The sequence below is a fragment of the Antechinus flavipes genome, chromosome 4 (genome assembly GCF_016432865.1).
Source record: "Antechinus flavipes isolate AdamAnt ecotype Samford, QLD, Australia chromosome 4, AdamAnt_v2, whole genome shotgun sequence".
Classification (NCBI taxonomy): Eukaryota; Metazoa; Chordata; class Mammalia; order Dasyuromorphia; family Dasyuridae; genus Antechinus; species Antechinus flavipes.
The window spans coordinates 338,617,434-338,643,426 of record NC_067401.1 but is presented as its reverse complement, the minus strand read 5'-3'; the positions used below and the strand labels follow the sequence as shown (position 1 = coordinate 338,643,426).

Genomic DNA, 25,993 nt, shown 5'->3' with positions numbered 1-25,993 from the left:
GCCCACTTTGATAGCCAAAATGAATCAGTATTGAAGCTTTATATCAGAAGGATAAGGACTTTCCAAATGACTTAGTCTCATGTTTGTGAACCATGACAGGACAGTTTATATAGTTCAGTGATGAAAAACAATGTTTTTGTATTAATAAAAACTCATACTTCTATGGGATATCATATTATTATACATGACAGATGAAAACACATAGTGCTTTCAAGTTTTTAATACACTTTATACATATTAATCATTGTTTCCTCCTAACAACCTCAGAAAGTAGATACTATTATCTCAATTATAGAGATGAATAAAACTTTCTTCAAGCAATTCTCTTGAGATAAAAAGTAAAAGTATCATCATCTCAATCAATTAATCAATATTTATTAAACACCTACTATGGGTCAGCTCTATGTTAAGTGCTAGAGATACAAAAAGAGGTAAAAGTTCCTCATCTCAAGGAGTTCAAATTCTAATGAAAAACTACTGAAGAGAGAACTCTGGGAATTTCTGGGGGCTTTTTAATCATAAGTTTGATAAGGGGTTAGTTGAAATTAGAGAATACAATAGAAGCTAAAGTAATTCAAAGATGTATTCAGAGCATAAGTATTGAAGAACCCCAACCTTAGAGAGACTGAGTGGCTTGCTGAAGGCCAAGTGACTAGTAAGAGTAGAAACTAGAACTGAAACTCAAGTTTTTTGAGACCATATGCAGATCTTTTCCCTCTACAATATATCATCTTGAAATGCAAATTAAATCAGTTCTGAGATTCTACCTCATAAGGATGTTAAAGATGGAAAAAAAGCAAATGATAAATGTTGAAAGGGCTGTGGAAAAACAGGCAAATTGGTGCACCTGTGAATAAGTAAAACCATTCTGGAAATCATTTCAGAATTAAACAAAAAATCACTAAGAGCTCTTTGACCCATTATAGAGAAGTGATGGTTTTGGGGTACAGAATTTTACTCTCTCTATGTGTATAAGTATATATATATACACACACAGATACATTATATGTATACCTACATAAACATATATACATACAGATATCTACACATAGGTATTGTACCTGTGTGAATATATACATATGTTATGTAATTACATATACACATATGTATATACATACATTGAGACCATTTGTTTTGCTTGACTATACATAGTCGTCACAAAAATTTTTTTTTCAATACTGAATGAATCACCAAGTGGAATTTTCTTCACAAAGATACTAGAGTGATTTGCCTGAAAAGACCTATAACTCTACTCTGAAGGGGAAAAGTTTATTAACAACTCTCTCCAGAGAGTAGAAAGTAAATGTGGTCCCAGGTAACCCTGAAAACAGGCCTTTTTTTGGAATATTCTCCATGAGGTCTACTAAGAGGCTAAAAGAGCTTGCTAAAACTTTGGGGATCCTGTCCTAATTAAGAGGCTTGGTAGCCATAGCATCCCAAAGTAGATCCTGTCCTTTAAAAGATAAGCTTACTAGACATAGCACACTTAGTGGATGGTGATTGGGGTAGTAAGTGATCCTAAAGATAACTGGTTGAGTGAAAACCAGCTAGAGTTGGGGGCTGAAAAGGGACTAATGAAGCAGTTGAGATGTGATATCCAGCAAGAGTTATTTGAGCTATGATAACTGGGGAAGAGAAGATCCAGAAGAGTATACCAAGTTGATACTAAGTTGTTACCAAGAGTACCAAGGTACCATCAGAAGACACTGAAGGTTATATAACATTAGAGGCATAAATCAATTCTCAGGATTGCATCCTGGCCACATATATCCCTCTTGTATATATTCTCAAGATGGATACCCCTAACCAAATGTATTACTCATGTATACCTGTATGGTCCTTTTGCAGAATTACTCTTCCCAGTGAATATATGTGTATTTGAAGAAGAGAGAGCCAAATATTTATGAATGAAATGTTCTATTATTTTATTATTCTGCTAGATAGAGCATTTATTAACTTCTTACTATATACTAGATATAGTGTTAAATCCTAAAAACACAAATATAAACAAACAAGACAGTCCCCCAATGGGTTTATATTTCAATTAGAGAGGACAACACAAAAGGAGACAAAAGGAACCTAGAAATAGCGAAAGTAAAAACTAGTCTCACTGGGGCATGGTGATTTGCACGAAGAAGAAAAATGCAAGTTGAGCTGGGGGGTGAGGTGAAACTGGGATCCTCCTGAAATAGTTGTTAATTTAAAGGAGTTACCGATCAGAAAAGCAGCACTTCAAAACAGATTTCTCCAAGGTGGGAAGGTGGTTGGCCAAAAGGAGGAGAAACTCGGAGATATGAGTTATAGATGTACTTCATTAAATTTCTTTGCATTAAATTGCATATCCTTTGACTTAGAAGTAAAATTGCATACATTGTGAGTTATCATTTGAAGGATAGTCTATCCCAAAAAATACATTGATCTTGGAGTATTTTTAAGGAAAGTCATTGTTGGGGTGTGGGGGCAAAAGTAATATTTGAGCAAAATATTTCTTCTGCAATTCTTCAATTCTTTTTTATAATCCTTCCTCCTTTTTACAGGTTTTTTTTTTTCATTTTCCCTTTCCCCTCCAGGGTCTCAATTATTTTGTTCCACTCAAGCTTATTTTTTGAACAATACCCAATACCTTAGATATTTCCAAACATTTCCTCCTTTCCTACCTAAATTTGCTAGTCTTGGATCTCATTCTTCCAAAGCCCCATTAAATGATTGGATAATGAATCAAATAAACAAATTTGAGCTAACAACTTAATGACTTTCTGCATCATTGGTCCTCTAGAGACATAGCCAAATCACTGTGTTCATTGGAATTCTTTCAATTTTCAAAATTCTTCATTTTTACAATATTGTTATTTTTGTATAAATTGTTCTAATCCTACTCACTTCATTGTGCATTGACTGCAAATTTGTTACAAGGGTTTCCTTTTTCTTTTTTTTTTTTCTTTCAGTTTGGGGATGGGAGATATGAAGGAGAGAAATGTTAAGTGAAAAAATAATTTTAAAATAGTTAATAGCTAATAAGGATTTAATGTGTTACCAACTGCCAGTTTACAATTCCATTTTTAACTGAAACCTCTTATTATACTCGGGGCTTCCTTATGGCAATGCCTTACCCCTAAGGAGGCAGGGAGAAATATTTTTGATAAAAGGAGAAAAAGCTTTGAATGCCTCTCAAATCTCTACACAGATATAGCATAAGTTTTTCCACTTTTTAAAAAGAAAATTATCCTTATAATTTCTATATTTCTCTGTGTCAATTCAGAATATCCTGTTATTTACTCCATAGCTTCAGAAGTGAGGTAGAAGAGACCTGAGGAAGCAGCAGATTGGTGTAGTTGAAAGAACATTGGATTTGCAGTTGGAAGATCCAGGTTTAAGTGCTAGTTTAGCTACTTATTACCTGTGTGACCTCTTTAGGCATAAATATCTTCATCTATAAAATAAAGGGATTGAGATCAAGAGTTTTAACTTGAAATCCACAGAATCCTGGATGGTAAAAATAATTTACAATTTTATTTTTACTAATATTTTTACTAAAGGAAATTTAGCCTTTCCTTCAATTATTGATTTTATTTAAAAAGTATTATTCTGAAAAGAAATCCATAAGCTTCACCAGACTGCCAAAAATATATGACTTCTAAAATATTAAGAACTCCTGGACTAGAAGATAGCCAAATTCTTTCCTGTTTCTATCATAAAATCTCAAAAGTGAAGATCTCACTAGAGACTATCTAATCTGACTTGAAGAATATCATTGAAAAATGATAATCAAGTATTTGTTTGAAGATCTCAAGTCAAAGGGAAATCACAGCTGTGAAAGGCAACCTCTTCTGTATTGGGATAGTTCTGTTAGAAGTTTTCTCTCCCAAAAAAACTGAATTTGGCAAATAGTAGCTGTTACCCATTGTTCCTAGCATGGCTTTCTGGGTCTCAGAAGAACCCTCTTCCTTCTGTCTTCCACATGACAACTTTTAAAATATTTAAATGCTGTTATGATGCTTCTCCCACTCCAAATCAGATTTTCTCCAGGTTAAACAAACAATTCTCTTTAAAGAATTTATACTTCTGGAAGGGAAAAAGGCCCACCTATTTAATACTAATATTCTACCAGTGTTGTTGAGGAGCTTTTTCATGGAACATTTAAGATCTCTAAATAATTAAAAATGTGAGTCCCCCAAAGAGAACAGCTAAGACACATGGGCATAAGAAAGTGACATATTAGCAAGTGAAACAGAGTAAATGATGTCATTTTAATAAGCTCCAACAACAGATGAACAAAGAAGTAAATAACCTTGTTGCAAGGGAAAAAACAGGGATAACTGATGGACAGCCCTTAAGCTCCACTGGATTTTCTCAAAGTCAAGTGGATTCAAGAATGTGTGGACCCTCTGTGCTGAACTTATGGGAGGATATGTTTTGCACAGATTGGATAGGCAAAGATGGTGATTTGTGATGTACATAAAACTGAATTCACAAATCTATCGGCATATCTCAGCATCTTGTTTCAAATAATCAATGTATTCTTTTAAATTAGTTATTTAATAAGGATTTTTAAAATTTTAATCTTATTTTTTCAATGATCTGTTTTCTTTCCTTCCTCTCACTTGAGGGAAAGAAAAATATGGCAAAAATATATGTTAGGATAGGCAGATGGTGTAGTGGATAGAATACTTGTCCTGGAGTCAGGAGGACCTAAGTTCAAATCTAGTCTCAGACACTTAATATTTCTTACTAGCTGTGTAACCCTGGACATGAAATTTAACCCCAATTGCTTTCCCAGAAAAACCCATCTTATTCTGTGCCCTGTGTCAAGCAAACATTCTGTCAAGGGGTAGATAGTAGGTTTCATTTGTTCCTTGGAAGTCATGGTGGATCATTGTATTGATCAGTTTTCTCAAGTCTTTCAAAGTTTTAATTTTGGGCCCTAAATCTTCAAATATCGGTGGTACAAAGATTTTGTGGTATAGTCATTCTTTCCACTGAAATAGTTAACAAAATCATTAACAACTGGTCTTCAGGAATAGCAGTGCCTAGAAAAATTCATGAGATGCTAGCCCACCTGATTGTGAGCTTTTCAGAATCTAGTCAGCCTGATCCTTAGATATATCACATAATCCATTCCTGACCCATACTTGAAGCCATTCCAGTTTGGTAGATTCTGCCAAGGCTTGTATTACATAGGATTTAAAAATCCAGAGCCACCCCTGGGCCATGATGAAATATCAGAAGATGACTTCATTGAGACCATTAATTGTTACCATATTTTAAATATAATTATTTAAAAGGTTATTATTGGAGCAGTAATTACAAATCCTGGGACAAAGAATTTGGAGAGACAGGAAAAGCATTTATAAAGGGTTTTCTTAAGTGTTTATAAATCACTAATCATTATCATATAGTCATAACATATAGTCTTAATTAATTGATACTACAAAAATAACTATCAAAGGAAATGTCAATAAAATGTTTTTTTCTCTTTTAAAATAGATCATCATATTTTAAAAGGTTGGAAGCCACTGATTTAGAGGATACTGTTGGTATCCTATTACAAGTATCCTTTTACAATATCCTATATACAAGTTCCTATTACTTGTTCATCAGATCCACTTTTGAGAATAGGCCTATATATTAACTTTTCATTTTAGTAGGCAAGATCATAGTAAAATCACATGAAATGACTCAGTCCTTCTCAAATTATGGTCCAGAGTCATTGGGAACCTGTGAAACCTTTGCAGGGAATCTACAGTATCAAAACAATTTTTTAATAATGATACTAAGATGATTTAATTTCTAATGCAATTAATATCAATTAATATAATCCATAAACAAAATCACATTGGAAATCCTCAACAATTTTAAAAAATATATAAATTTATAAAATTTTATTAAAATATAAAAATATAAAAACTATATTAAAAAAATATTAAAAACTATATTAAAAAATAAAAAATATAAAAAGATCCACTGAGATGGATAATAATCTGATAAGTAATGGGATTACCTTCAGTAGAGAGAAGGTATGACTGCTGTTCATGCTACAGCTTTTTGGAACCACAGTGAGAGTTAGGTGACAGGTAGACACCAAAGGTGGAAGAGCAGCCTTGAAAAGAGCTCAGCAGACTCTCACAAGGTACTAGTCCTTTTTGGAAGATTGAAGATTTAACTGACTGATTTAATTGTGTGAGAGGCAAGATTTGAACTCTGATCTACTGGCTTTCAAGAGTTAGGTATGTGGTACAGTAGAAAGAACTTTTCCTCTGCTATCAAAAAAAAAAAAAAAAAAAAACCAGGGTTCAAATCTGGCCTCTGATATTTATTAGTTATTTGATAATTTCTCACAATTAAAAGAAAAAAGCCAAATTCTCCCACTGCATCTGGAGCCATCTCCAGGCACTCTGAGCTATATGTTGCCTGGAGCTAAATGGTTCTGAAAGAGAAAGTGAAGTTGATGACTTTGCACAGTCCTCCATCATTTAAATCCAATTCATTTGCAGTCATGACATCATCTTTCTGATGTCATAGTTCTCTTTAAGAACAAAGCACAAACAAAACGACAATTAAAAGAACAAAACTTCTTGCAGAAAGCTAATCAGAAGCCACATTTCCAAGTTTACTAAACTTTCATTGAAATGAAATGGGGGAGAATTTATTAAATGCCAATCTCCGGGAATACATATTTTGACAAGTTTTTTAAAAATAGATTTAGTGTGACTAATTTCATTGACAAAGTCAGTCCAAGTTATTCACCCCTAACTAACTTTTCCCCTTTCTTCCTATCATCCATATACTTCAATTGAGCCCCAGAATTTCAACACAAATTGTTTCCAGCTCTTTTAATTAATTATTCCCCTGTTATGAAACCACTCAATTGTTCTCCTTGTTTTCAGAACACTGAAACTGCATGAGGATGTATCTTCAAGGCCCCAGACTATCTCCAACCTCAAAGGAATCAGTTTAACAGCTGTGTTTTTAAAATACTCCAATAAGACATGAAAGTAAGTTAATTGGAGCTTGAGGCTGCAGAGTAGAGGAAAAAACTTCCCTTTAGTTCACCTGGCATAGGTACCACCTGGGGACTGTCAGAATCTGCCCAGATCATGTCTGACACATGCCCAAAGGGGCAAGAACAATTGGGAATTTACCAAGATACAGGGAAATACTGTCCTTTGAGCCTTGGGAATAATTGTTTATATTTATTGTCAGAGCTCCCCCTACCTCATTTATGTAGAAATACACAGCTAGCTCTATCAGTAAGGGGAATGTCTCTCTCTCTCTTTTTTTTTTAATTTAATTTTATTTAATAATAACTTTGTATTGACAGAATCCATGCCAGGATAATTTTTACACAGCATTATCCCTTGCAATCACTTATGTTTCGTTTTTTCCTCTCCCTCCCTCCTCCCCCCCCCAAGATGGCAAGCAGTCCTATATATGTTAAATATGTTGTAGTATATCCTAGATACAATACACATTTGCAGAACCGAACAGTTCTCCCGCTGCACAGGGAGAATTGGATTCAGAAGGTAAAAATAACTCGGGAAGAAAATCAAAAATCAAATAGTTCACATTCATTTCCCAGTGTTCCTTCTTTGGGTGTAGCTGTTTCTGTCCATCATTTATCCAATGAAACTCAGTTAAGTCTCTTTGTCAGAGAAATCCACTTCCATCAGAATACATCCTCATACAATATCGTTGTCGAAGTGTATAATGATCTCCTGGTTCTGCTCATCTCACTTAGCATCAGTCCATGTAGGTCTCTCCAAGCCTCTCTGTATTCATCCTGCTGGTCATTCCTTACAGAGCAATAATATTCCATAACATTCATATACCACAATTTACCCAGCCATTCTCCAATTGATGGGCATCCATTCATTTTCCAGTTTCTAGCCACTACAAAGAGGGCTGCTACAAACATTTTGGCACATACAGGTCCCTTTCCCTTTTTTAGTATCTCTTTGGGGTATAAGCCCAATAGAAACACTGCTGGATCAAAGGGTATGCACAGTTTGATAACTTTTTGGGCATAATTCCAGATTGCTCTCCAGAATGGCTGGATTCGTTCACAACTCCACCAACAATGCATCAGTGTCCCCGTTTTCACGCATCCCCTAGGGGGAATATCTCTTAAAGAGTTCATGGGATATTATAGGACCATAGTTATAGAGCTGGAAGAGACATTAGAAAGTATCTAATCTATAGGCTCTTTTCAATGATAAGGTGATTCGGGCCAATTCCAATAGACTTCTGATGAAGAGAGCCATTTTTAGGCAGAGAGAGGACTATGGGGCTGAATGTGGATCATAACATAGTATTTTCACCTTTTTTTTGTTGTTGTTGCTTGATTTTTTTTCCTTTCTTATTTCCCCTTTTTTTGATCTGATTTTTCTTGTGTAGCAGGATAAATGTAGAAATGCATTTAGAAGAACTGAACATGTTTAACCTTTATTATATTACTTGCTGTCTAGGGGAGAGAGGAATGGGAGGAAAGGAGGTAGTAAAATTTGAACACAAGATTTTGCAAGGGTGAATGTTGAAAACTATCTCTGTATGTATTTTTAAAATAAAAAGCTATTATTAAAAAATTTTAAAAGAAAATAAAAAAGAGAAATTATCTAGTCTAACTCTAATTTACAGATTAAGTAACAGATGCCAAGAGAGATTAATTGACTTTTTCAGTCTTATGTCACAATCTGAAGTCAAATCCATTAACTGCAAGCTCTATGCTCTTTCCCATGGACAATATGGGCTCCCATAAGAACTGAAAGCTTTACCCAAGCCATCTCTCCTAATTAATCATTCCATTCAGTGATGAAGAAATTTATGATAATTGGGTCCTATATCTAAAGCTAGAATGAATTAATCAATCATTTGATAAATAGGCACTGTACCAAGCTTTGGGAGTACAAAAAAGAGATAAAAAGACAGTTTTTGCCCTCAAGGAGGTTATAATCAAATGGTGGAGACAACATGTAATCAAATATGAACAAAACAAATGATTTTCAGGACAAACTGAAAATAATAGAGGGATTGAAGATGGCTACTTGAGGAAGGTGGGAGTTTAGTTTGGACTTAAAGGAAGCCAAGGAGATCAGTGGTTGAAATGGAGGAGGGAGATTATTCTAGGCATGAATGAGAGCCAGAGAAAATGTTCTGGAAGGGATATTAGAGATCATCTAGTCTAATTTCTTTAATTCATAGATGAGTAAAAAAAAAAAAAGCTATTTTTTTCTTTTGAGAGTCAGAAAGAGATGGTGACTTGCCTGGTAGTCTTAAACTAAGCAGCAATTAAATTGAGATTAAAAACTAGGGGTTCTCATTTTTAGCCCCGTACTCAGTTCCCCTCCATCATGCATGTTGCTTCCCAACTATAAACACGCCTCTTCCATCAACTTGGATGCTTCTGAGTCCAATTTAAGCTTGTCTGAAATCAATGATTTGGTCATGGTCCCTTTGGCTTCTAGGTACCAGAGGCAAACTTAAGTAAAATTTTGCTGGTCAACATTATTTCATCATTGGAAGTGAGCAGAAACTAGAGAATATTGTATACAGTTCAATTGTTTTAAGAATGACTGAGAAACTCAGTCATTTTTAACAATTATAAATATACAAATTAAAAATAAAGGATAGATAAACAAAGATACTATCTGAATCCAGTGAAAGAATTGATGAATGGAAGTATTTATAGAATGATTTTACATATATATATATGTATGTGTGTGTGTGTATAAAAATATATATATATATATATATATATATATATATATACACACTATATGTATGTATACCCACTTGTTCTAATGGTAGCCATCTCTAGGATAGGTAAAAGTGAGGGAAGAAAAAAAGGGGGAGGGAAAGGCATTTAAATGATAACTATGTTGTATATTTGGAGGGAATAACAAGTTGTATGTGGTAATTTTTTAGTTTCATGTGCAATCATCTTTTTTATTGTACCATGTTATGGAAATGCTTGTGTTATTCCCTGATTAGAACATAAAATAAATTTTTAAAATTACTCCATCACTGGAAGAAACATTTTTCCCTATAATGAGGGACTAACCAAATCCAGCCCTTGTGAGTACATGTAGCATTTTTGGCTGATGCAGTCCACATGTGGAAGAGCTTCCATAAAAGCTTATGAGAGATAACAGATGAGCTGTGTTCAACTAATACATAGACATTTTGTAATTGGTGAAGAGATAGACTTTTGATTGGGTGCTGATTTTAAAGTAGAGTGCATTCTTCAAAAAGTCAGAATAATAAATGTCAAAAGTATGGGAATTAAAGCACTACTCTTATGGCCAAATAAGACATTTTAGGAATGTCTTAGAAATTTAGAAAATTGTGAGCATTTGACCCAACACAGAAATGGGATTCAGGGTAGTTCAGAATAGCAATTCATTTATTATCTAATAACTTTAAGCCAATTTTGAAGTGGGCAAATACTATAAAAATACTTTTGTTTGACTCCACTATCCCAAAGAACTGAATTGTTCTAGGAGAGTGTCCCAAGTTATGAAAGGAAACATCTGTAAACAACGTCATAGTAAATATTCTTTTATTAAAGTTAATTTATGTTAATCCATTAACTTAAACTAGGATGCTACTAATTGGTGGCTGACATTAGGGATAGCATATCATATTAGAGTCTCCCTAAAGATACTAGGTTTGCCCTTCCTCTTTTCCGAAGATTTACTTTGCACCTTAGTGCTATGTGGTAATGAAGGACAAAAATACCTAACTCTGGTTAGTCTGCTAAACTCCTCTGAGTCTAACCAGCCCGTCAATGGCATATCCAGGCCTCATGGCATATTCCTTTAACAGATTCTTTCAAATTCCTTTCCTTGATAATGGTCACTCTCCCAACTCTAATTGTCATTCCTGGTGCCTATGTTATCTCTCCATTTTTTCTATAACTTCTCCTAAATAAATTTGCCTTTTGGCAAAGATTGAGACTAGACTTCCTATAAGCTTCTATACAAGTCCCAGAAACACTACAAGCACCCAGATCTCTCCACTTATCAGTTCTATTCCAAACTCTTTGAGAACATAGAAAATGACAGAGAAGTGGGAAAGATTTGTTTTTATGTTTCCCTAACATTTAATGATGTTCTATACTTAAATATCTTATCCCAAAAGTCTAAAAGTCAATTGTTTGGAAGTCAAGGCACATTTTCTAATGCACTTACTTCAAGAGGCAACAATGGAAAGATCTTAAGGATCAATTAAAAAACCTTGGGCTTGAATCATATGGTATTTACTGTATATCCAAAGTCAAGCACTTAACCACCCCAGGTCCTAGTTTCTTTCTTTGTACAATTAGGGGAGCAGGCTCCAAAATCTCCAAGAACTTTCTAGCCCTAAATTCCATGATAAATTAATTCAATTTAAGACTTATTGAGCGCCTAATTGTATAAGTATTCATGCGGTAATTAGGTTCCTATTAAAATTGTTAAAATAAAATTGAATCTCATAGTGTATTTTTTGTAATAAAAGACCATAAAAACAATATTATTAAAATACTGTATCAATGGATCTGGAACCTGCCTGAGGTGTATATTCCATTCAAGGATGCAAGTCACACCCCATCTATACCTTTTTACCATGTATACCCCTTGTATCTTCTTATATATTTTTATCAAAGTGTCCAAAATGTTAGAGGAGCTAGGCCTATTACCATTTCTTGGGCACTTTCCCCAGCTGTCAAATATGGATAAGAATAGCACCTGTTTCTCACATTTTCTGTGAGGATCAAATCTTTTAAAAGTCCTGTGCTTGTTACATGGTCCTGTCCAACTCCACACCTATAATCCCAATCTCCCCCATTCCCATCCCAACCTCCCAAAGTCCCTTCATGCTGGTCAATAATAACATATTTTGAAGTGGAGAACAAGCTGGGACATTTTCCCAAACTGGCACCAGCACAGCACTTGAACTGTCTATCCATCATCCCTAGCTGAGGTACATTCTAGGTCAATCTCCTTTTTCCAATCATACATTTCCTAGGTGGCATCTTTATGCTACTTCATGTATATAAATCATCGCTGAATATGATCCAGTCTATTCATGCTCACCATTTCTTTTTCTGTTGTCCTTTGGGTGACCCACAATTTTGATTCATTGGAGATAGTGATGTCCCATGATTTGCAACCAGGAGAATACTGGTATTAAAAATGTGAGGTTTTATTTCAGTAAGCAGTTTGAGATTCATGAAAGCACCATGCAGATTCTCAAATGCAAGCCAATCTTTTCTCTCTTTTTATTAATTTTTGAATCAAATTCCTTGCTCATTTACAGTTTTTATATAAAGTATGCATAGTGCAGCTATTTGGTACAGTGGACAGAATATCCCTCATGGAGGCAGGAAGATTCATCTTCCTGAGCTCATATCTGGCTTCAGACACTTCCTAGCTGTGTCACTCAGGGAAGTAACTTAACCCTGTTTGCCTTGGTCTCCCCATCTGTAAAATGAAGTGGAAACGGAAATGCAAACAGTCATATTCTGAGGTCCTTCCCACCTATGGGGAATTTCTTTTATATTTGGACTTTTCACTCCTTTGACTTTGCATCCTCCATGACAGTGGTAAGTATTTTTGTAGAGGCCTGGATTTGGAGTCCATGTTTTATGTCTCACCATTAGTGTTTTGTATTTGTATCTCCAGCATCAAATAAGACCTGGCATGTGATAAGCCCCCAGTAAAGGTATTTTTTTTTAATTACTGAAAGCCTTATGATCATCCAATAAAATTATTCCTTTTGTTGTTTCTACCAAGGAATCTTTTATGATCTTCATACAGTCGCAAGACATTTTGTTGGAGGAGAACTTTTAAACATGGATTTTCCTTTATCATATCAAAGATTTTTTATAATCTACAAGTAAGTAAACATGGAAAGAGGAAGCTAGAAGTTCTGCAAAGCCCTAGATATAATATGACATTTGAGCCTCACAACCACCCTGTGAGGTAAATACTACAGATTTTATCTTGATTTTACAGATGAGAAAAGCAAGGTTCAAAGAGATCTCTATGACCTCAGAAAGGTCAAGTAATTTGCCTGTAGTCACCAAGCCAACAAATGTTAAAGGTGGAATGCCCATCCAATTTTCCTAACTCAAAGTCCAGCATCTCTTTGCACATGAGGTGATGTCAAATGAAGGAACAGCTGATTGTGAGCCACATGACTTGGGCAAACTATTCTCCCAGCATCTTATCAAATTCCATTTGCCTCACCTCCAAGCTCACACTCTGAGGGAGAATAACAAGGCTCTGCCCTCACTGATGACTGGTAATGGTAGATTGTTTATTATTAATAGGGAGATGTATTTAGGTCATTGTCCTAATGGCTGAAGCTAGGAAGCTACTGTTCATTAAAAGAAGGCTGAAGATGACAGAATCATGTGAGACTTGTTCTTAAATAAAAAGTCCCATCACAAGGTTAAAGAAGAAAAGGGATGAGGGCAGAGGATCCAGGCACAGCAATGTAGCCATTTTACTTGCTAGAGAGAATGGGCTGAAGGTGAATGAGAGCTAAAAATGGTTGCCATGATGGGACATGATTTGCTGGGCAAGAGATGCCAGTATTTGGCCTATTCTCAACAAACTAGCCTTCTAGAGTAAGGAGAATACTTTACCATATTCTCTATTGGAGGTAGCTGCCAGAACCAGAGCAAATCCCTGTACTGGAAGGACTCTGCAGAATTGGGGCATATCAGTTAATAGCTCTAGGACTGGTAACCATTTCTAGATGGTCAAATGCAGTCCAAGTAGGAACTTTTCCTTAAATTCCCTCAATTCCTTCCTAAATGTAATGACACCATTCTGATAAGCCAACACTTCCAAATACTCCCCATGAGGTGCTTTAAAATGTCAGGGATCAACAAATTCCTAGGAGCTGAATTTTGAGAATTGGACATTTTTTCCTTACCTTCTGATTTGGAGAGCTCTTAGTACCCTTTGTGTAAGCCCAATGATGAAAATCAATGGCTGTCCAGAACATTTCAAATTCTTGTTATGGAGACCTAATTTACCTTGATTTTCTTGTTCAAAGTTCAATTGTTCTCCCATGTTAAAATCTTCCATGTTTTCTCCCATTCTACCACAATGAATGCCATAGGGACTAGAGAAGCCCCCCAAAATGTTCATAGAAATTATTTGAGTCCAACTATGGCAAAGCATTCCAAGCTCTTATTGGTATGATCAGCCATAGTTGGACACACTATAACTTGACTAACATAGTGATGTCATTCTGGTCTTCTTTGAGAATAAAGGACAATAGCTAGCCAATCAACCAACCAACCAACCATATCACATGGATTATGAGACTCTATAATAATACTGTTCTTTTCCTTCAAGAGATTTCTAAGGTCCTCCATTTCTGCAAAGGCAATTTTATGAAACCATATGCAAAAAAGATAGACACTGTTGAAATGGATTTTGTTGATTCTCCTTTGATACATCCCACATCCCATTCATGCATTGAGATCCCCTGGCTCTTGTGCCGAATTTCTTCTTCAGATAATCCTCCCATTCTTGAGTCCCTAGAAAGCCTTTGAATCCAAATGTCTCAATATCCACTATGGAGGTGGAGGATTGGGTGTGTCTTTAATTCTCCTCACCAACATTTGAGGCACCATACAACGTTACCTGCAAATAGTTACATCCTGAGTCCCTCCGCACCTATGGGGAATTTCTTTTATATTTGCGCTTTGCACTAGACATCCTCTATACTTCTACACAGAAGAATTAGATAATCGAGATATTCAAACATTGAGCTCTGACTCATTGCCTACAATTCTCTTACCTCCAAATTAGGTTAGAATTAGTCCCAATCAGAACCGAAACTTCAGAGATGTTTGTAGGGCTACTTTAAGACTAGACCACATTGTCATTGTCCCACCTCTTCTCTGTGGCTGTCCTATTGCTCCTGTGTCTACTAATGAAGTCTCCATATCCATGAACAAATTTCACTGAATTTTAATATACTGGGGCTTCTCCTGTGAAAGATGGATCCTTTTTTCAGCCACTATGGGCAGTACATGGAATGGGAGTCAGCCATCACAGGCGATTGACATTGCCTATGAAAGGTATTTTTCTACTATAAATCTGTCCTGGATGAATCTCCTTGGAGGAAGGATCATAAGCTGCAAAGAATCTAAAGCTAGAAGAGATCTTAGAATCCATGTAGTCCAACCCCTTCTTTTTACATTTGAAGAACCTGAGATTCATGAGCATTAAGCAATTTGCTCAAAATTACAAAGGGAATGTCAGAAGAGAGATGTCCTCTGACTCCATGGTCAATGTTTGTTGTTTTGCTCCATACCAGTTCCCCAAAAAACAGATAGAGACTTATGCCTAAGATCATATTAGAGCTAGAAAGATTCTTAGAGGTCATCTAGCACCCAAGAACCTTTATTTTACAAATAAGGTAACTGAAGACTGAGAAAGTTAAATGGCTTGCCAAGGTGACACAAGTAATAAATTTCAGAAAAAGAATTCGAACACAGATCCTTTGATTCCAGATCCAGCCTTACAAGGCTGTCCCTTCTTTCAACGACAAAACATAGACAAATAGTTGGAAGGAAGAGTTAGCTGGGCCATAGAAAGGTATGAAATATTCCTTGTCTTGAGATTTATTTATCCTCTTAATCATTACAATAAACTAAAGGTCAAAGGAATATTGGAAACAAATTGAATTCCTCTTCTATTTTTCTAATTCATAGACTAGAAATTACCTCTCTCCTCTGAAATTTAATAGCACTTTACTTCAAAATTAAACAGATAATTGTATAGAGGAGGAGCAAATACAGTATAGAGGCTTGATTTAAAATCAGAGTCCCAGCTCCGACACACCACAACTTTTCAGTTTTAGTTACCTCATCTGTAAAATGGGGTGAGAGAATTGGATGAAATGATTTCTAAATTCCCTTCATGGGACATTTAAGGTTACTTTGATGGATAGGGAACTGGGCATGGACTCAGGAAAACTCATCTTCTTCAGTTCAAACCATCCAGAGACACTTACCAGCTGTGTGACCCTGGGCAAATCATTTAATCATGTTTGCCTCAGTTTCTTTATCTGTAAAATGAACTGGAAGAAAGAAATGGCAAACTGCTACAGTATTTCTGCCAAGAAAACCCCAAATGGGGTCATGAAGAATCAACAATAGCAACAATTTCTTTCCAGCTCTAAAAGTTATGATCTCTGTTTATTAAAGTGTAGCCTCCTTGGGAGCAAAGACTGTGTTATTCTATTACTATAAGCACCTAGAACTAATTTTTTTACACATCATAGAGAAATAAAAAATGTTAATGAACTTAACTAAAAATCATAAAACAATGCAAATGGTGAAGCCAATAAAATTAAATGGAACTTTGAATTTTTCCAATAGTCTGTGTTGGCTTTAGAGGAAAGTTATTCAGTCATTCTCTCTCTCTTTACAGAAATATGAGACTAGGGGTATGGAATATACCACATGTATATGGTAAATGAGTTGGTATAAAATTTCTTTTTCCTTTCTTTTTTGTTACCTGGGTAGCAAAGGAGGGAAGGATATATTTGTAAATGAAGGTGATCTCAATATATAAATCATATTATATATATATATATATATGTGTATATATATATATATATAATTTTATGTAAATATAAGTAAAAAGATATAAATTTTAGAAATTTAAAGAAATGAAGTAGTTAGAAAGAACCTAGGGTTTTATGACTTTCTATGCAAACTAGTGGTGCTGTCATTAACTCAGGATTGCTTAGATGCTGGATGGGAGTTGAGTGTTGTGTTCACAAGGTGTCATCGAGAATATAGTACTGGTCCTGGAGTTAGGACGAAAAGATCCCATTCAGCCTTCAATGTTTACTCGCTATATGATCCTAGGCAAGTCTTTTAATCCCTGTTTGCCCCAGTTTCCTCATTTCTAAGGCAGGAATAATACTATCATCTACTTACCAGGTTATTGTGAGGATCAAATGAAATAATAGTTGTAAATCATTTAGCACAGTGCCTGGCACATATAAAGTGCTACATAAATATTAGCTATTATTACTTGTTAAATAGATATTTCTATCTCACTGAGTATCTGTGCCCTATTTTTGTGTGCAGTCATCAAGATAAGAAAGGATGAAAAATGTTACTGACAACCTAGAACATATTAAAAACCGTGCAACCCAGAGATACCATTTCACAATAGCAAAGCTCTGATAGTCCTGTGACAAAAAAGGAAAGAAAAGCATCTATTTAAATAAAAGCTATGGGAATGTAAGGGGAAAGCCTGTGTGACTACTCTGAATTTATTTCAGTTTGAAAGCTAAATTTCCTAGAAATTCATTGAATTATTTGGTAATTCTTTGCTTTCTCTTTAGCCAACAAAACTGATGATGATTTCATAAAATAAGCAGGGAAACGCAAGATGGACCCGAATTCCATTCTGAAACAGGGTTGGGAAATGTAACAGCAAATGGCTATTTAAATGGGATGTTGTCTGTTCATCTCATCAGACTGTCCATTGCCTCAGGAGTGATTAGATACAAAGTGCGGGAAGGTTAGAAACATTTATTATCCCTTGTGGCTGTCACCACTAAGAAATGGAGTGCTACAGAGGCCTATCAACATCTATAGTGAGCGGCTGCTGAGCTTAGGGGAAAGGGAAGAAGGAATTTTAGGGAGAAAAGGGAGAAGCTTCCAGTCTACACAACCACCATAATCTCCTCCAGGGGTTTTCGCTTTAAGTCAGGAACTGTGGCATCTTTTCTGGGATACCCAACAGGGAGAAGCATCAGCAACTTTTCATTGGCAGGCCGGTCCAGTAGTGTTCTCAGGCGAGGTCCACAATTGAGAGGGGTAGTTGTGACTGTCACAAGGCCAGCATTCTAAAAGAAGAGAAGCCACATGATTAAGTTACCAGGGAAAACCTTTCTTCTAGAGTCCTTTCAAATCTTGACTTGTTTTCTAGGATCTTCAAGTCTTGGACTTCTGAATGGAGTATTTCTCATTCCCAAATGCTAGAGGGCAAAAAAGACTGAAGGTTGCCTACTGTGACCATAGGAAATTAGCCCTTTCCCTATCTCCAGATCCCAGTTATACTTCCTACACAGGACAGATTCAAAGATGTGTTAATTTAGAGATGGAAGAGACCTTGAAATCCAATGAGACCAATCCCCTTATTTTATAGATGAGGAAACTGAAATACAAACAAGTTAAATGATTGGATCCTTGGTTATACAGGTAGTGACCATCTGAGGTGGTATTTGAACCCAGCTGTTCCCAATTTATATTTTGTAGGAATGAAAAAGCTAATTTTCTTTGATATTTATGCCTAAAACAAAGAAAAATATAATTTTCCAGGGATATCTGGGTGTTTGGGAAATCTAACTCAGATAAAAGAAATTATGAAAAACCATGCTATATAGCTAAAATCATATGTCTGCTGAAATTATCTGGTCATAATTATGTATCCCACAGAATCAAACAGACCCATCATGACCACTTGAAAATGCCAACTCCTAAAACAGAAGGAGTAACTGAGATACTATTATCCCCAGTAGCTCCAGATTATAGGCAGTCAATACACCGTTTGTCCAGGTGGGGGCTGTCTGGAACTATTTTTTCCTCCTTCCTTCCCTCAGAAACCCTGGTTGTCATGTGTAGAAAAGGGTGAGAGTAAGACCATTCATACCGTGACTTGTTGAAAGCTAGAGGGCAGCAAACTCAACAGCAAAATGAAATAGGGAGACAAAAGTATTCATGGCTGCTAAGATTCTAATGTATCTCTAGTTTAACAGAAGATATAATATTAAAATAAACATATCTGGCTAATTTGGAACTTAAAAAAAAGAATTAAATATATAAATCCCTCTCATATTGGAAAGGGCCCTGGATTGAGTTTGAATTCCATCTCTGAGATTGTATACCGGGATGACATTAAGAAAGGTACTTAATTCTTTGGGCCTGTTCCCTCACCTTTAAAATGAAGGGAAGAAATAGATGAACTTCAAGTTCCCTTCCAATTTGAAATGTTAAATGGAAAGTTTTATCGATATATTTTCATTTTTATATCATCTACATTTCCTAATATATGTCTTCCCAGCCCTCTCAGAGAGCCATTTTATTATTATAATAAAATAAAGAGCATTTGAATAAAAAAGAGGGTTTGAAAAGTAGTTCAGCAAAACTAACCAACATGTCAATCAAATTTGGTATTAATGCAATGTCAATACAATGTTCCACACCTATAGTCCCATTCTTCAAAGAATGGAGGAAAATTCATTCCTATATGTCTTCTTTAAGGTTAGCTTGATTGAAAACGTTGATGATGATATTATTACAGGAAATACTGGGGCAGAATGAGGAGGGAAGTGGTAAATAGGACCCTTGGATTGGCTGCCATGACAAAAAAACATAGTGAATTAGTGGGATTTTTATCCCAGCTAGATTTTTGATCCATTTTTTCCTAGAATCACCCAAGTTCTACCATGTATATAGTTAAAAAAAACAAACAAACAAACAAAAAAAACAAAACTCACCATCCTAATGTCTTTCTAAATGAAATATAACTCACTCTAATCTCTCCAGCTATGATCTTCTCCAAAACCCCTTTACTGTGAACTCTCACAGAGATCTATCCTATCATTTATCCATATTTAACAGCAATAATGAATCCAGATATGAAGGGAAAAACTTCAATTAAAACTCTGAAGTTCTTTTGGTGTGTTTACCAGAGAAGTTGAAGGATTTAATGGGTCCCTCTTAATGATGACATATGATTCCTGAAACTATCACCAATTGACCCAGAATATACTTTGTATGTATACATAAATATATTAAGTGTTTGTTGACTGCCACAAAGTGCTACAATTTCTCTGATCCAATAACTAAGTTGGAAATGACTTACTACAAAAAAATTCCCAGATATGTTTTTGGGTCATGACAATCACCAAAGAAATTTTCTGAATATATTTCCTAGCTGAGTTATCTTGTTTAGAAATGCAAAGACAGGATCTTAAAAAAAATGAATAAAACACTTGCAAATCTCTATAGGGTTTGAAGTTCAATAGGAATTTTTAAGAAAAGTCTTTGATTTTTATCCCCAGAAGGTTTTCTCTTTTCCATCACCAAATACTATCTCTCTCCTTTTTTGCCTGCTGGGTTAGTAACATACCTGCAAGGCAGCAAGAAGGATGCCACAAGCAATGGAAACACTGATCTCATTATAGTAATGTGTCTTTTTTTTGCCACTCGAAGTTATACCATAGATTTTTTTGAAAATGAGAATCAGATAAGGGGCTGTGTCCAAGTACTCTTTGATCCAGTTGGTTCTAAAAGAGGAAAAATTGGGAGGTTTTAAAATTCTTTTATTGTCCTCAAAAGATCATATCATTAAAATTTTAGAAATAATAATTTTTGTTTTATTTGTTCACATACAAAAGGATAAAAAATAAAACTTCTAGATCATTACATAATAATATGAAATTCTATTTCTCAGATACTTCCTTCTTTGGTTACTGCTACCATTCTTCTTTATATCTTCTTCTCTTCAATGTAGATAATATAACATTTTGTTCAAAGGGAAATTTTTCAGAGTATTGTTCAAATTGCATTTGAGGATTTTCTATTAAAGAGTATTATACAAGTCTCTGCTTGTCAAAATCTTATCGATCCTTTATAATCTAGCCTCAAAATAACCTCCTCCATAGTCTCTTACCTAATAATTTCAGCTGGAGACATTTCTGCTAAATTGATATTAATAGCAAGAAAGAGGCAAGCAAGCCTTTGTTAGAACTAAACTTTATTATTGTGTTGTATTTCAGTCATTTTTCAGTCATGTCTGATTTTTCATGATCCCATCTGGAATGTTTTCTTAGCAAAATGATTTGCCATTTCCTTCTTCAGCTCATTTTGCAGTTAGAGCGCAAAGAGTGCTCTACAAGCTCTACAAGCAAACAGCTTCTTATCTGGATGATTTAGGGAAAACCAAACAGAGTTAAATGATTTTCCCCAAATCACCCAGATTAGAAGAATCTGAGATCAGAGCTGACCTCAGGAATGAACCTTCCTAATTTCAAGCCTGGAACTCTCTCTATTTCACCATCATGTCCACTGTGCTAAATGTTTTACAAATATCTCATTTGATCCTTACAACTATGCTGAGAAATAGGTACTGATATTTATACCCATTTTATATTTAAGGTAACTGAGGCAAAAGAGGTTGAGTTGCCTAGGGTAACAATTAGTATGTATCTGAAGCTCCATTTTAATATATGTCTTCCTGACTCCAGGTCCATATTCTATCCACAGCATCATCTATCAGCCTAGATACAATTTGGTGTTCTTAATACGGCTTCTTCCTAGACTGAGAAGACAGAGGTAAGAAGTGATAATGCAGAATTTAAAAGCACTTAAGCTCAGAGACATAATCTAGAGAATTAAGAGACTAGCTATTAGCTCAGATTAGCTGAAAGGCAGAATTCATGAAAGGAAGAAAAGGGAAAGGAATAAGAGTAGAAAAATGGCTGGATGTGGGATCTCTGTGTTTAGGAATTTTTATGGGTGTCAACAACCTATGTTAAAAACCACATTGTTGTGTTCAATGCAATAATTCAAAAGTACAAAACATGGAACAAAATATAAGGTTTTCTTTTTTGTGTCTATGGTAAAGCTGGCCAAGTTATCAAATCTCTCCAATGAGAATGGAAAATAAAAACAAAAATATTACACTTGATTTTTAGTCTGTTTTTCACAAATAGGCCAATATTGCATACTATTAATAATATTACTGATTCATTTCAGAATCATATTATACAATACAATTTTATAAATCTTATGTTTTTAGAGAGTATTTTTTATGTCTTTAGAGGATAAACCAAATGCAGTCCAAAATGATTCAAATGGGTCCAGTCTCTGGCTTCTGTAGTCCTCTGAGAACTAAGAGAGAAAAGGCCAGAAGTGCTTAGTTTTCTAAACATGGAGAAAGTGTGAAGGCTCCAGTACTTCAAATACTTGTTTCTTGTTCTTACTTTTTACTTTCCATTTGGGGAGTGGTAGTTCATTTAAGTATATGGTAGGGGTATACGGGCTCATTAGTGGAGGAAGCACACTTGTAAATGGGTAGGAATCATAGTTACTTCTGGTATGAGGTCAATGTTTAAGGACCTCTGCACAGGAGAATAAAGCAATTAATTCTCCTGCCAGGCACTGATAAGTGCTTCACATACTTCTGCTCCAGATCCAAAGAAAAGAGAAATTTAATTGCCCTGAATCATATCATGAATTCAAAGGCCGAAACAGGGAAAATTCCCTAATTCCCTTCCTGAACCACTGGAAGAGAGCACACACTAATTACCACCAACAAAAAGGAAAAATGAATAGACAAACCAAAGAACAGGGAGGGGGACCTAGAGAGAGTAACTGAAAAATGATAATACTTTATGTATTGAAATTAATTTAAATGTAAACAGTTACTCAGCAATTTTAATTATTTACGTTGATATTTAATGTTAAGTTTTTCCCAAACTTTATTTTTTAATGTTTCTCCTTTCTCCCTAATCTAATGATAATCTAATGAATTATTGTTACAAAAAAGGAAGAAAAGAGGAAGGGAGGGAGAGAGGGAGAAAGAAAGGGAGGAGGGAGGGAGGGAAGGAAAGAAGGAAAGAGGGAGAGAAGGAAAGAAGGAAGGAGAGAGGAAAGGAGAAAAAAGGGAGGGAAAGAGGAAGGGAAGAAATGAAAGAGGGGATGAAGGAGGAAGGAAAGGAGGAAGGAAAGAAAGGAGGGAGGAAGGAGAGAAGGAAGGAAGGAAGAGAAGAGAAGAGAAGAGAAAAAGGGAAGAAAGGATGTAAGGGAAGGAGGAAGGGAGGGAGGGAAAGAAAGGAGGGAAAGAAGGAGGGAAGGAGGAAAAGAAGGAAAGGAAGAAGGAAAGAAGGAGGGAGGAAGGAGAGAAGGAAGGAAGGAAGAGAAGAGAAGAGAAAAAGGGAAGAAAGGATGTAAGGGAAGGAGGAAGGGAGGGAGGGAAAGAAAGGAGGGAAAGAAGGAGGGAAGGAGGAAAAGAAGGAAAGGAAGAAGGAAAGAAGGAGGGAAGGAGGAAAAAGAGGAAGGGAGGAAAAAAGGGAAGAGAATGAAAGAAGAGAGGGAAAGGATAAAAGAAAGGGGAGAGGAGGGAAGATAGAAGGAAAGAGAAAGAGAGAGAAAAGAAAATTTAGCAAAACTCACCAAAACACTAGCAAAGTCTAAAATACATACAATGTTCCATACCCATGGACATCAACCACTGCAAAGAAGGGAAGGAGCTGTGTTTTCTCACTTTACCTTCAGTAATACTCAACAATAACTCAGTCCATGTTAAATTTTCAGTAATACATTGAAAGAGAGAAATGGAGAAAAGGAGAGACAAAGAAACAGAGCAAGATACAGATGTAGAGACAAAGATAGATAAGATGGATAGAAACACTGAGGCAAAGAGACAAAGACAGATTGAAATAGAGAAACAAAATTCCCTGATCTGATACTCATGATTCTTTCCAGAACCAGACTTAAGACTATTTTTACAAAGCAAAACTAAAACTCATTTTAGTTATTTAGTTAGGTAAATCAAACTCTTTCAGCATCCTCAGGAATCCTCTGGCTAACATTGCCGTAAGTTGTAAAAACCTAATATTGATGCTACTGAATTTCTTACTTTAGTTTCTTTAGGTCATTAACCCATTTGGCTCCCATTCTTTTCTTGTAATTTACTTCCTCTTCATCCTCAATGATCATTCGAATCTTGTGTTTAATTTCTTCATCTTGCACAACCACAAAGGACCAAGGCTCTGTGTGTGCCCCACTTGGTGCTGTTCCTTTAAATCAGTAAATTAAAATAAATAAATTAAAATGCAGAAGAAGAATACAACGGAAAATTAGAAAGGAATTTTGTACTTCAGTCAACATAGTTGTGCCCAATTCTTCATGAACCCCATTTAGAATATTCTTCTTTTTTTCCCCCCTGAGGCAATTGAGGTTAATGACTTGCCCAGAGTCACACAGCTAGGAAGTGTTAAGTGTCTAAGGCCAGATTTGAACTCAGATCCTCCTGAATTCAGGCTGGTACTCTTATCTATTGTGTCACCTAGTTGCCCCATTTGGAATATTCTTGACAAAATCCTGAGTGGTTTTCCATTTCCATATTGTTTTCATTTGCCATGAGGAACCTGAGGAAAACAGGGTTAAGTGACTTGCTCAGGTTCCCACAGGCAGTAAGTGTCTGAGGTCAGATTTGAACTCAGGAAATTGAGTCTTCCTGATTCTAGGCCAAGCACTCTATTTTCTCTGATGAGGAATCTGGGTAGAGGCAGTAAAAGTGACAAATCTTAACCACTAGAGCACCAGAAAGGACAAAAAAGATAGTAAAATAGGTCCTGAACATCCAAATCAAGCATTATAATCTGAAATATAAAGTGACAAGAAAAATGCATATCTTTCCTTTCTCTTTCAGTCCATTTTATTCAGCACTATTTTCTTTAATTTAACTTTACATTTAAGGCATTACTAATGCTTTTTAAAATCTGATACTTTTTTTTAATTGATGTTTTTGCATATTTTATTTTTTAGGTATCTTCTCCCTTACCTCCATATCCACATGAACTTTTCCTTGTAACAAGGAAAGCATGTTAAGCAAAACCCAACTATCTGGCAGCCTATACTGACATCCATATTCCTAGTTTCTCATCTCTCAAAATGAATAAAAGGAATTGCCAAGTTTCATCACTTCTCTGGAGCTCATTCTGGAGGTCATTTTAATTACCTGAATTTATATTCTTTTGGGGGTTCTTTTTACTTAATATTACTGAAGTCATTGTGTATATCATTTTCCTAGTTCTGCGTAATTCACTCTGTATCAGTTCATAAAAGACATGTTTTCTGAATTTCTCAAATCAGACTCATTTTAAATGCCTCTATGACAATCAGGAAAAGCAAATAACATTACTTCTGGAGATTGCAACAATTCATCCCCACCTTTCTAATTATTTGAGGCAAAGCCTCAAGATTTGCTGATAATATCACAGTCCAAAAATCCCTTCATTTTGACAGCTAGCAAAAAAAAATTAAGTTATGAAGTTTGCCAGAGAAGGATAAATTCAATTCAGGGCAGAGTCAAAAAAATTGTGCCTCTAAGACACGGGAGCACACCAAAATCAATTCAATAGCTCAATAAATCTTTATAGATTTCCTCCTTTGTGCAAAGCACTGGGCTATGTGCTGGATGGTACATGGCCTCTTTCTTCAGAGAAATTATAATCTAGTTAGGGAGATGACATCAACACAGGAAAGATTAAATAACTATAAGGACATTGTACTGGTGCATGAGATGTAGTAGATTAGATGTGTGGAAGACTTTAGTTACCTAACGTTGATGGGCTTCAGGGCATGGCTTAGTGTCCAGCACTGATGGGCTTCAATAGGTCACTGACTCATGACCTTCCCCAGCTCTGGAGTTCCACAGTTACTCTGAAGACTTAAAGTTAGCCCAGAAGACTGTAGGAGTGTCCTTATCTCCTCCTCTTCCAGGAGTTAGTATTTGCTGAATGCATAAATATTAAAGAACAGGTAGGGATTCCTGTTAAGAACCTGACTTATATATGTACAGGATACCTGAATTTTATTTTTTATTATTCCTGGTAATTTTATTCCTGGTAAGAGTGCTTAGCTTAGGCAAGGGCTTTTACTTTGGAAATGCATATTAGAAGCTATACATATACCATGAATTTCAGGCCATCCCAGCTTTGAATTCTCTTTCTTTCTAAAGCTCTACTTTTCTTTGTATTCCCAAACATAAGAAAAATTATTTTTCTTTTTATTTCAGTAAGGCCCAATTTCCCTAAAATTTGGAAGGAAACTGCATCTATAACAAAGAGAAACTCAATATGGGTGATTTCAAAAAGATCTCTCATAATGTGGAGGAAAGCACATGGAGTTAAAAAAAATGGGTTTCAGATCCTAAATCTGCTACTTCCTATGTGGGTT

General features: G+C 35.5%; 1 protein-coding gene across 1 annotated transcript in view; it reads right to left on the bottom strand.

Annotated features, from left to right (window-relative positions):
* Positions 1-17,536: 17,536 nt before the first annotated feature.
* Positions 17,537-25,993, bottom strand: part of IYD (iodotyrosine deiodinase) — a 30,463-nt gene continuing 22,006 nt past the window's right edge. The window contains exons 3-5 of the mRNA XM_051997935.1: positions 23,670-23,829; positions 20,157-20,313; positions 17,537-17,868 (exon numbers count right to left, since the gene is read on the bottom strand). Of these exons, the coding sequence (XP_051853895.1) occupies positions 17,686-17,868; positions 20,157-20,313; positions 23,670-23,829 (500 nt within the window). The 3' untranslated portion in view covers positions 17,537-17,685. The remainder of the gene's footprint in view (positions 17,869-20,156; positions 20,314-23,669; positions 23,830-25,993) is intronic.